At 30.7% G+C, this 13697-nt stretch overlaps 2 protein-coding genes across 4 annotated transcripts in view; one reads left to right on the plus strand and one right to left on the minus strand.

Moving 5' to 3' along the window:
- The window catches only part of LOC105735521 (adenylate kinase 7), a 29442-nt gene extending 18346 nt beyond the window's left edge, over positions 1-11096 (plus strand). For both annotated transcript variants that reach the window (XM_086910782.1, XM_012486787.3), the window contains one exon: positions 9475-11096. In XM_086910782.1, coding sequence (XP_086766908.1) covers positions 9475-9789 — 315 coding nt within the window. In that variant the 3' untranslated portion in view covers positions 9790-11096. The remainder of the gene's footprint in view (positions 1-9474) is intronic.
- LOC100872645 (synaptotagmin-10) overlaps positions 1-13697 on the minus strand; it is a 50498-nt gene that overhangs the window by 35291 nt on the left and 1510 nt on the right. The gene's annotated exons all lie outside the window — the stretch shown is intronic.

Consider the following 13697-nt stretch of genomic DNA (forward strand, 5'->3'; position numbering starts at 1 on the left):
GCAGTACAACTACTTCCAATTACACGAAATATTATAAAAAAATTCTCCAATCGATTCAACGACGACGAATACATTAAAGATTAAAGCTAAATCGTCATTTAGTTTCGATTTTAAGTCGTAAGCAAGCTTCATCTCGACCACGAACGACTCGATTCAAAGAAAGAATTATCCAGATAAAAAATTCAATAACGATAGATAACGTAGCAATAACAAACAAAACACTCTGTTTTGTATAAATCCATTACAAATCCATCGACGATAAATCGAAGAAATCCCGCCGTCAAACCCATCATCCCTCTCCCTCCCAATACAACAATAACTCGCAGCAACCACGACCCCAATGATTGACGTATCGACGTTTCTTGATCCGCTTCTTACGATTAGCCAACGATCCACGTGGAGCGTGACGGATTAATTCTGACGGTCGATCACCCTTCATGCAATCCTCCCTTTCCCCCTCTCTTTAATTCGCTCGTACGAAGGACGTTCGAGAAACGGCGAACTCGAGGTCGAAACACGAGGCATATCCGTCTGCATCACGAGACACATCGATCCGCTCCATTCCTTTATGTAAGGTGAACGAGACGGTCTAAGGGGAAGGAAGAGCGAAATAACGGCGAGGTAAATTTCTATTACGCTCGGTGGCCCCAGTCCCGGCGGGCCTTCCACCATTCGTATCTCGCGTTTTCGCTCGCGACCTTCCAACGTCCCTCGTTCAAGGGTCGCTTCGTGTATCGGCTGTTTCGTTACGCGAACCGTTACGCCGCTATAAGTTGTGCGTTTTACGACTAACGCCATCCTCGAGCAACCATCCACAACCTTTCTCTTTCCCCTCGAATCTCGGCGATCTTTGAAAAGGTTATCTCGTAGGGAGACTTTCTGGCAGACTTTTTTAGGTTTTAGAGTGGTTTGTCGGGTTGTATTGCAATGATTCAGTGGGATCTAGCGTAGGTCAAGATTGGAAAATTATCGTTATTAGATTGCGTGAGGGGTGGTTCGTGATTAGAGTTTACGTTCTTCGAGCAGATGATATTTTTCAAAGAGGAAAGGATAAATTGATTAAAAGTTGATAGAATTGAGAGATCTCTACGTGTTACTCTCGTCACGCGATCGAATTATATTACGTGCTTTTATTTTCTAAATTTTTAAATGTATAAATATCGAATAACAAGAGAATGAATACTCGTAATTAACCAAAACTGAGCAAATAACAGAAAGGATTCAAAATTCAAGTTCGAGGCAAGAAGTGAATGGCATAATTGAAAATGAACATTTGTTGCAACCCGTCGAGGCCTCGATAGATCGGAAATAGGCGTAGAAACGAGCCAATGCCTTTTTATAAAATGGAATCCAAACAAGAATTTACTCAATTGCGGGTCTTCGAAGCTTTTTCAATCTTCTTCAAGCGATATTATATGTTGACTCGATACGTTCATCGTCGTAATGCGAGCAGGAACTCACCACTGATTTTATTCGTTTTCTAGAAAACGTTTCTTCGTATTTTCCTTCTGAAAGAAGAATTTCATACATCACGTAGCGTGAATTGATACATCATATTGAAATATCAATTTGTTCTTTTAAACGCGATCAAGTGGTAATAAATTGACAAATCTGTCTTTTAGAAAAATGGTACGAAATTAATCGGGAAAACGGATTTGATCAATTTTATCCAAGACGAATAAGAAATTTGAGAGTTCTCGTTAATCGTTAAAAGATAATTGCTTTCGATTTTATATCTTTTCCGTATATATTCTATGCGTAAAAATAAAATTTCGAGAATAAAAAAAGAAAAATTATACCTATATAATTTCTTTTGAGCATCATCTTATCAATTCTATTCCTTATACAAGTGGTGAAACGTTTTAACATAAGTTTTATATCGTTGTTCCATCAACTTCTTAATTGAATAATTAAATTGTACATTAGTGCTCGCAAGTGCAAAGTTCAAAACTGTAAAATCTGAAGTTATGTTCCTAAAGTTGCTTTAAAAGGATCATTATAGTGTTGTTATATTACTCTTTTCCTTATATTTTTAAATTTGTTTCCACCCAAGAAATCTTCATTCCAACGATCGTAATTTGCAATAGCCACTTGATTCCTTTTAACTTTGACGGCCAGCAAAGCGCAATGAATCCTAATTACCACTTAAATTCTAATTCCTTCAAATATTGACTGATCTATGATATTACAGTGCTAAGAGTTTAACTGGCTAAATTTCCTTAATTAGTCCTTGAGATTAATTATTTTTCGTAATGCTAGTATATATTTTCTTGAAAGAAAATCCGATTGTCTCGCGTTTTAATTAAATTTCTATATTATCCCTTAATAATGATACATTAGCACCACCATTATTATCCACCATTATTCAAATATAACATCTATCTACCATACAAATATTATTCCTCTATTGTTCTACTATTCAAATAGAATATATCCTTAATAATATTAATATGAAATTGGAATTAAATATATATCAAAATTTTATCTGGATTAAAATCTGTAACGAAGAAGTATACTCTGATTAATCCTTAACGAAACGAAAAACACTTTTCAAAATGATAATACACAGAATATCATAGCAAATATACAATATTAATATTACGAAAACGAAAGCTACGTAACAAACCAACTACTTTATAATCCAAAAATGTTTTAAGAAACAAAAAAGAGTCGCAACAATTCTTTTCTACGTCACCGAATATCATCCGATGCCATCGACATTTCTGGACAATCCAACACTTGCAATACTATAAAACTCCCCATCGTGGTAAATCATAATAAACTCTCGCAATATCGCGCGATTATTCACGAAATGCGAACACCTGGGACGCAAAATCCACGATCCTCTCCAGTGTTATTACATTTAACGTTGGCGTGGCTGTAACGACCGCGAAAACTTTCACCGTTATCGTGAAATTCCACGCGGCAGAGCGTACGTTGAACCTCTCGTGCTCACGTGTAACCTCTCTCCTCGATTCGTTTCGATACTCTCCGCCCTTATTTCTCTTTCTCTTTCCAACTTTTTTTTATACGGACGAATATAAGAGAGGTTTTTAAATCGATCAAGTGGATAAAAAAGATATGGAAGAAATATTTCTTTACTTTTCTTTTTGGACTTCTGGTGCTTGGTAAAGCAATTGAGATATGATACAGGATGTTGTTGTGGTTTCGGTCAGAATAAATTGAGACAAGTATTGGGACAACTTTAGGTAATTTTTAATTTGCCTATATAAATAAATAATGTGAAATAATATATAAGAAAGAATAATTGGGAATGTTATATTGAGTGTTAATTTTTGGAAAGCTGAAACATACGTCGATTGGTATATAAAAGTATCAGTTGACGAAGATGAAATGAATCGTCTTCAAAACAAATTTCAATTATTTCCAACATATTGTAGATCAATAGTTTTGACCCAATGATCAGATACATCTCCATATAAATACTTTATTGTCGATAATAAAAACCCGAGAATTCTTGCCTGCATCAGCATAAAAAGTATGAGAATTATTGATCCATCCAACTGATAAATAAATTTCAATTTTTTCAAGTTTTATATACGTTTTTGGAGTTAATCTTCCAGGAATATTCTACGAATATATTAACACTACGTGTTGATTTGACCCTGACTCTGTTCATATTGACAGATGAAGATAGGGAATACATTTGAGAATGAAACTTTCGCAATTTGCTCCGCAAGGATAGTAGTTTTCGCGAGTGGATATTGTGTCGAGAGTAACCGACACAGTAAAGTTATGGTAAAACTAGTATTAGCCAGCTGAAATTATTGCACAAGTAATAATAATATTGCATTATTGTAACTTTTGTAGTAATTTTATTGCCGGATAGTCAATCTCGATGCAGAGTGCACTTACGAAAATTACTTTCGAGAGCATTCGAATAAATCGTTCGATGAAAATGTATCTATCTATAAGCATATTATAAATTTAATTATATTAAATTTGCATTTGCCACGTGAAAAATAAAGGGCTTACAGATATAAATGAAAGCTTGAAAGTCGATAAATGCAATTTAAAAAAGTCCACTTATTCTTAAGAACATTCGAATAGAAGCATTCGTTAAAAGTGTCTCTTCCTCTCATTTACGTATCCAGCTATTTGAAATAAATGAAAAATAAAGAGTTCGCAAATATAAAAGCAGTGTCTCTCACTTACTTGAAAAATATTTTCAAGAATATTCGAATAAAAGTTTGCATTAAATATATACACGTTTTGTCGTAATTTATCGAGATTCTAAATAAGTTTCGAATAAAACTTGAAAGCTTGGAAATCGATAATTTTAGAATGAGCATTCTTTTCCTCGCGTTTGTTCGCCATTTTTTGGAATCTTTCGCCGATAACAAACGATAAAAGGTTCGTTCGATGAGGATAGAGTTTAACAATTGTTGTTGAACGAATATCGGATGCGAGAAATGAGAGATTTTTATGAACCAGGAGGAAAGTTTAAGGAGAAATTGATGCAGAGACTCAAAGTTTTAATGGTGCATAGAATTCAAAAGAGAACGTTAAAGCTAATGCTCTGCTGAAATTTAATTTTGATCCTTGAATATTGAAACGCGGGAGTTTGTAGTTTGGTCTAGCGGGATGCAACGCGTAGTGTAATCCGAGTTTGAATTTATCGTTTGGATTTTATGGAGCATCGATCTTCTTCATTAATCATCAATTCACGATAATGGAACAATTTTGATGTCGTTCATCTCTATTGATATCAAATCATTGGATGCAATGTAGGATAAAATTGCTTCGAGAAAGGTGAAGCTAAGTATTGTGAAATTTGTGAAATTTTTATGCTCATTGAAGCTTGTTCAATCGTTTAAATAGAAAGTATTGGCTCGAATTTTAAACGTATATTTCACGATTAATGTATGTATATTATTACTTCGATCATTTTGATTGAACATGATAACAAGATAATATAAAAGATAAAAAAAGTTACATTAATTAAATATAGGAAACACTTTAACTTTAATCTTGATTTGATATTCGTTTAATTCTTATTTGATCTTATCTTTCTTTTGACGAAATTGGACATATTAAGACATTAATAACGTGAAGTTGTAGCGGAAATAGATTTATATTCCAGTATATAAAAGTAGTGTAAAAAATTTAAAGAATAATATTTTTTTATTTTGAAAATATGTCTTTGCGTCTAATAATACGCGAAGTGAATGTAATAGGCAATATTTTGAGAACGATGTCGCCAATTTATAATACAAGGCAAACTTGTCATTGTTGCGCACAATGAACGACATACTTGCGAACTGATTTTCTTGTACAATACGTGTCGTCTTTTGTTAGATCCCATAGAAGCTAGAATTGCATTTATTTTATAAGGAGAAAAAGAATTTCTCGATCAGACTGCTAAGACGGATCTCAAACCCATATTTTTCTCACTCGACATGCGATTGATGTTGCCAATTAATTCAAAAATCGTCGAACGAATTTTTTATTGAAAATTATAAAAAAAAACCTACAAAAATGTCTGCATTGACACATTATTACATTCTGATGAATACGTAATTTCCAAAATTTTCAATTTTGGTTTTTACGGTAAAATTAAAATATATTTCTGACTCAATTTGATCGATGAAATAATTAATAAGACAAAGATATTAATTATTGTGGAATTCGATATTATATAGTTCCTCGTTTTAATGGACAAGTTTGCAAAATATTTAAAACATTCATTATTATGCGACAATAGTTTGTATTACGGTATTCTAAATTAGAAGTGTTTGAAACTGAGTTGAAGAATTTTATATTCTCAAGTAACTTTGTACATATAATTATTACTTTATTATTTTATTACATCAGTTATACCGATTTCAACTATTCTAAATTATTAATTTAATATTAATATTGATTAATGAATAATTTCAACAGATTAATCTTTAAACGAAATTACTTGTTCTACTGCAAAATTCCAAAAGATAAATTTTTTCTTTTCCTTTCTTGAAGATTCTTATTAACCAAAATACTTCACTGAACCATTTATTAAACTCTTAATTGCTAATAAAATTTATTTAAATAATAAAATTTTAATTACGTCGCTAATTAAAATTTTTCTCAATTTATATATACGAACCAAACCATCCAAGTATCCTCTTGTGCTTATCCATTATGGAACAATATTTCCATGCGAAATTTTCTTAGTTAAACAGCACATTACTTGCGAGATAAATAAACATTGGAGAAATTTGAGAGAAATAGTAAATATCGATCGAGGAGACAACTGTATTCTACAATAACGAGATGCCACGCGCGTCGGTGAGCTTTAATAAATAAACTTCTTGTTCAACGTAACTTGGAAATTCAACCCTTGAAACAGGGAGGGGAATGGGAATAAATGATGAGACTTCTAGACGTATTGCCGTATACGATACGCGAAATAAATAAATTCGAATTACAAATGTACACGTAACGACGTGACAGCCATTGAAATTTTGGGATATCAATCTTACTCGAGATTTAATGAAAAATATCATTTCATCCTCGATGAAACTACTAAAAAGTGTTTATAAAGTACCAACAAAACATGGTTGTTCATTTCAGTAGGATGTATTGCAGAATTATTCGTTCATTAAAACGAGATTAAGTGAAAATTATGCCATTTTTTTTTCAACGAAATTATTAAAGAATATTTAAAGCATCGATAAATTGTAAGATATTTATACTTTGTTCCACGTGGATCACGTTGATGTATAATGATTTGTGGGAGTATTTGATAGACAATATTTGCCTTTGAAGAAAATTTTTTTGTAAATATTTAATAATAATATATAATAGAATAATATAAAGTATGTATACATATATATTAATATATTTAATAAGCTTATTTTTAATTGTTAATTATAATTCTTCTATGTATTTCTTTCATTTGTTTCTGTTTATTCAATGTTTATTTTAAATAAGAATATTCTCGCGATTGTACATAAAATACTTACGTCATTGATACGAATTTAATCGAATTGATATATTTTAATCCACCGGAATTGTTGGTTTATCGTCGATTTACTGGTTTAAATAATAGAGCGACGAGATCGAAGCACATCTGTGCATTCGAATTAAGTTTCCGGGAATTGGTAGACATTATAATTCGTTTGCTCGTTCAATTACGCAAGACTAACGAGGATTGTCTTCGAAAGAGGAAATATACTCTTTTAATGAGGAAATCGATTTAATGGGGATCTGATAACGAATCGTTTGATTCTCTTGTTTGGATGATACTGAATTCTTCGGTGAGATAGAGTTTTATTAGGGATGGAAAATAAAAAAATGGAGGTAATAAGGAGTTAATAAAATATTTTTAATCAATAGAATGTCCTATTCAATGGATTTTTTAAAAAAAAATAATTTTGATAAAAATAATTGAATTATATGTTTAAAAATTTTTGAACAAATAATTGAACGATAATTTGTATGTGCATTGATAATTTTTATAAAATAATCTTGCTGAAGTTGTTTTAGCTTTCATTCATTTTCTCAAACGAATATTTTTACTGAAAATTTTTAATTATATTTCTAATTTTTAAATCCAGAAAGAACAGTTTTCCCCCTAAAAGTTAGTAAAAACATAAGAAACTGCTACTAAGTCTTTCACCTTTCCATACTTAGTTCTGTACTAGACTTCGAAAAAGATTTTACACTTTGTATTCGTCTTTAACTTTAACGGCTTTGAAAAGTTTTTTTTTTTTTTTTTAGACAAAATTACATTTTTCAAGCAGACAGTGTGCAAACTTCGAACGCGGTCTGTAAATAAACTGCGAACATTATGTACCAGACATATCGATTCTTGTCTGTTCAAACAACTCTTACTCCCCTGTGACCTTGAATTATTCGAAGGTCGCATCATAGGGATTCATTGAATTCGCTTTCTTTATCGAAGTTTTTATAAAATAAAGATAATGTATTTTATATCTTTATAAAGAAACTTTATAAAAAAAAAAATAAAATTATACAATATTTTTTATCTCTATACAATATTAGAATTTTAAAAAAAAAGCTATGATTAACTTTATATTCATAAGATTCTTATTCTTCCATCTTTCAATAATTATTTTATGAAATAATTATCTTTCAAAATTTATATGTTTGTTCATAAATTATTGCGTGTAATTTTTCAAACATAAATTGCAGAAATTAAAAAAAAAATAAAAATTAATTATTCAATACAGAAAAAAATCTACTAAATATGCAATTTTTTTTATCTTTCTAAACATAGTTTTCCTTTCGTAATATAATTAAAAAAAATAATTGGAATAGCGGTTCAAACTCTGTTTAAACTTAGATTAAACCGTATTAATTACACACATATAGGTTGCTTCTCGACCCAAGCACGCCACCTATTACATTCAACAAATTAACAAGCACATATTCGCTCACGAAATAACTCTTTCAACCGTTTCACGTTTCATCAAAATTTCATCATATCATTAAATTCCATCGACAATATCATCAAATCAAAATTCTCTCTTCGTATCTCTTCGAACAATTAAAACTTCGATATTCGAAAAAATTCTAACACGATGAAAACAATTCGCCAATCAATATTTCAGAATTTTCCAATTACTTTACTCTCTTATTGGATTTTTCGCGAAAGTTTCCAGAAGTAAAATCGAGCCTATTTTGTTTTTTCTTTCCCTTTCATTCGCACGAAATCCACGTGGCAACATCAAAGAAACGGGAAAGGCGATAATCGTTATTCGTTAAATAGCGAAATGGAGAGCAATCGAGATTAAGAGAGGAAGTGGGTCAAAGAATGGCTAACCAAAGAACGACCCATTTTCAAACGGAATGCATGTACGCTGGAAATGGCGTCACGAACGCATCAAGCTTCCAGAAAGAATAACGAGACGCGTGTTATGCGTGTTTCGTTTTGATGGCATTGCGTATTTCAAGTGCGTGTTAATAAAAATTGCATCGAGCAATTTTTCACAATCGTTTTTAGTTAGAAGTTACAACTATCTATGTACGCCTTTATTTCGCTACGAATGAAATGGAGAACCGTGAGTGTCTTTTACTTGACGTTTCTAGGATTTTTGAAGTATATATTCTTACATGATGAAAGGAACAATAAAATACGGATAAAATAGAGTGATTTTATTTGGAAATTTTTTCGTTTCTTCCTTTTTCTTTTTCTTACTTTTATTGTAACGATTCGAGGTGATATTTGAACGAATATATTATCTTCTATCTTTTATTAAATTATCGTACTGAATTCAAAACTACTTTCTTAACTCATTTATAACATAGTAACAATATTCATGATGTGCAAGAATCGAACTGAACGTTGGGAAGAAAAAAAGCGCAAGATCATCGCTTTCAACGAAACTTTCACTTTCGATCTTTTCATTTCAACAGATTTTCAAACAGAAACAAATTTCTTGTGAAACGGCCATCGATAAAATATTATCAACATCCTTGAAATTTCTAATTCCAACCCCTGTTTTCCAGGCTGAATATCTGTTCAGAGAAAATCCAGAGGGCAAGATGTTCGAGCCGGAGCACACGAATGCGTTGGTCTCGATTCTGAACATGATCGACAAATTCAATACCTTCTTGCTTCCCGAGGAGGAGGTGAGCAGCCAAGTATTACAACTGTTGAAACGGAAATCGCCAACGGAGGAAACGGAATCCAGCAAATCGGACGTGTGCGATGTTCAGAAGACTTATGTCACACCGTGTTTCACTTATGACGACGGGGACACGTGCGTGGATGAAGAGAATGACACGGCCTCCGAGCTGACCGGAGCCGACGACGAGGATTGACGAAACTCGAAGACAGGAAGATGCAGGTCCCGGAGGATTTGCATGTTTGGCCAAACATGGATTGATAATTAATTAATCTGCACGTGACACGATAATGGCAGTATTTGGTTTGGCAATGTTACCCGGAATTCCTGTAATTTGTTGAGCTGTGCATACTAATGAATCCTTGCAAACCGATGTTTGCATAATGTATCGATTGTTCGATGCCACGGTCTCTTTGTCTTTTTCCGATTCGACTTATTTTGTATTTCGAAATTACAAGTTTTACTTGGGAAAATTGTTATTCGGTTTAATCGATACTTATATTTGCGTATAAGATGTAAAATGTATTGATACGTTTTTTAAGAAGATTGATAAGAAAGATTGATCCATAAATGTTTGATAATTTTCGTTTTGGATATTTGGATCCGGAAGAAAAATGTAACGAATGACGAAATATTTGTGCGAATAAAAGTTAAAGATTGTAGAATTATACAGGATTTGGAAATTTAATAATTATAAAAATTTTCTGGAGAAATTATAGAAAAAAATTTATTTCTTTCATTCTTTGCGTGTATTGTTGAAATTATATTGATTTGATAGTATTTTCAATTATAATTTTGATTCGAGTGATGAATATCAAAATTTTCAAAATAATCCTTTTAATAATTTAATAAATTATTTAAATTTATATATGTATCGAAATTTTGTACAATTTCTAAAGAAAATGAAATAAAAACTTTTTTTATCGATCATTTTAATTTTAAAAAGATAAAAATAATCTTAAAATTAGTAATTGTTTTATTCAATGACATAATTTGTCAATTATTTCGTTTTATCGAATTAATATCTTAGAAAAGCTTCTCTTAAACCCTTACAGCGTGCAACAGATGTCCCTTTAGAGGATAGTTTAAGCGATTAAATGAAACTATGTGTGGAGATGGAATAAATCAAATAATTGGATCTAATTACAGGATATTTAAAACTTTAAAGCTTTATATCCTCGTTTTTATAATCATAACGATTCTTTAAAATGTAATTACTTTTTTATAAAGCTAAATAATCTCTTATTTCAAAACGTATCGTAATACGTAGATAAAGTGGACATTTTACGAGACGTTTAATCCAAGGTTTATTTCACAGATAAAATCGCCTTCGCTTCTTAATTCGAAAGATTTAAGAGATGGAAACAAAATAAATTATCTATGATGTAGAAACGTATAATGTAGGATTTGTGAAAAATGTTTAAAGTAAATTCACTTCGATTTCTCGAATATTTAATTTTATTTGATTTATGTATATTTAAAAATAAACTTTGTTTAATGTTCTATTGTATTTGATGATAAAAATATATAAATTCCTTGGGGCAATATGGTGTAATTTAATTAAATTTGATCAACAAAGTAGAATTGAAAAATTTTCTTTTATTTAATTTTATTATGATTTTAAAGATTTTTATAGATTGTTATTACAAAGACAATTTTTCTCTTTTCGTATAAAAATACAAAAATATCTCAATACAATTTTCACATTATACTATAGAAACATTCTACACAGCAAACGCAGGAAAATTTCATATTGTAAATCGAGCGAAAGTTCTTCAAACTCAAATACAATGACAACCTTTCTGTATCTTCATAGAAATAAAACGATGTAAACGTTAAAAAATGCTATTTAACTTGTTAATCGAATCGTTCTTTCTGCCAGAAAGTTCTTTTGGTTAAATTAATATCAGTACCTTTAATTTTTAATTTTTATCAAAATAACTATAACGCGATGTATACATACTTAATAGACTTTAATTGAAGAAGAATAAGTTGATTAAAAAGGAACAAATTATTGAATTATTAAAATTATTATTTCCAGAAACGATAAAATAAAATAAAAAATTATTTGATAAGATAAAAAGTTTATACGAGATTATTCAATTTTGTTTCAATTTATACAGATGTAAATATCTCGATATATATTTAATAATTACATGTTCCACTTCCATAGATTCATTTTCGAATCAATGATATATTTCAACGAACTAGAATAAAACGAAGTAAAAAAAAAAAAAAAATTACTCGAACCGATATTTAAATAACAAATATTTCATTTCATAATTTCTACGAATGTAAATACAACAATTTATATTTAATAGTCGTATCCTCCTACGAAACCTCTAAAACCTCTAAAACCTCTAAAATCTCTATCCTGCCGTCAATAATTCCAATATCCCGACCCGATAATCGAAGATCCGCTGTTCGATCTTGTTTGTTGATCGTTGCATCGATAGAAATAGGATGTTCCGCGTCATTTATTAGCGTCAAGAGACGAATCGTTTAATCGAAACGCATTTCGAGAACTTCCATATGTCGAGATATGACATATATATAGACTGCAGAACCCATGAATTCTCTATTCGAAACGTTACAGACCTTGACCGATTCACGGCCGTATATTCGAAAATTCGAGAGTTAAAACTATTATGAGATCACTATTAACTGCGACCGTCCGACAAAGAGTTAATTCGATAACAATGGTTTCGTTCTAGGAACCAATTGTTGCAGAATCTTTTGTGAGATAAAAATATTTTTTTTTTTTTTTATAATAGCCTTCGGGCGTAGAAAAAAATATGTCGTTCTACAAATGAAACAGGGAAAAATGTTGGAAAGTAGCCAACTGCGTTGAAAACAATGTATATTTGTTTTTTTGAATTTGGTGAATTTAAATATTTGAAGTATTTGATTGAAGTGAAGTACGATGTATATCTCTAAAAATATAATATTTCCTTTTTATTGAAAATGCATGGAAATATGAAATGATATAATAATTAATATAATTGGAATAAACAAGATGATCTTAAACAGAGAGCAAAAGTGTGAAAATTAATTTAAAAGAGTCGCGCATTAGAGAAAGAATTTGTAATTATGCAATAGCAATCACAATTAATTGAATTTAAATCTCATCAGGAAAAATGGAATGAAATAATTAGAAAAGTGGAAATGATTAAAATTAGAGAAAGCAATGTGATTATAAAAATTCAAAAATTACAAAAAGTATTCGATAATTTATTTAAAAAATCTTATTTATTTATCACGTGATTCTAATATTCTCTATTTTCTAATCCGCCAATAATATAAATTGATTATTAATTTAAATATGATAATTTCAATATGATTCGATACGATCAAATGGCCAATACATATAGCCGACGTAATAAATATATAGAATGTTTGCATCGAAAAGCAACAGGCATCGAAAAATGTTCACAATGATTCGTAAAAATACATAGGCATTTCAAATTCTTTTGGCTGACATTCATTTATTAGTTCGTTCGAGAATTTCTTCGTTACTTCAAGTGAAAAATCGCGTTGAAAAAAGAAAAAAGAAAAGGAAAAGGAAGCAAAAAATAGAAGAAACGGAAAAAGAGGAGAAAAACGAAGAAAACAACGGCGTTCGTTAAATTCGATATTTTAAGCGGAATCAGAATCTCTTCGATAATGGAATTTGTTGATTTTCTGTCGCACAAGGTATTATAATATTTCCTGAGGATGCACACCGCGAGCTTAAAATTCAGAAGACTATGAACACTTTATCGAGCCATAGGCGATCTCACGAGGCCAAGGACAATGCACATTGTTCCGCGTCTCTAATATGACGTAGGTCTGCTCCTTTTGCCGTGAACATTTCTAGTATCTATGCTTTTCCCTGTTTCCTTTGAAAACAAGCGATAAATTGTTCTACATCGGGAAAATATCGATAAATGTACATTTTCTTTACAATTATCATCTTTCCCATTTTAAATCTAGAATCTATTCGTGAAATGTTTCGACCACGATCGAATCGTGCATGGCGAATAATATACTACGAATTTTCTAATTTTTATAAGAGATATATTTTAATTTTTAAAAATGTGCAGTGTAATTCAAGTGATTTTTCGG

Source organism: Apis florea, unplaced genomic scaffold (genome assembly GCF_048593485.1).
Source record: "Apis florea isolate Af1SG1 unplaced genomic scaffold, ASM4859348v1 contig_3203_pilon, whole genome shotgun sequence".
Lineage (NCBI taxonomy): Eukaryota > Metazoa > Arthropoda > Insecta > Hymenoptera > Apidae > Apis > Apis florea.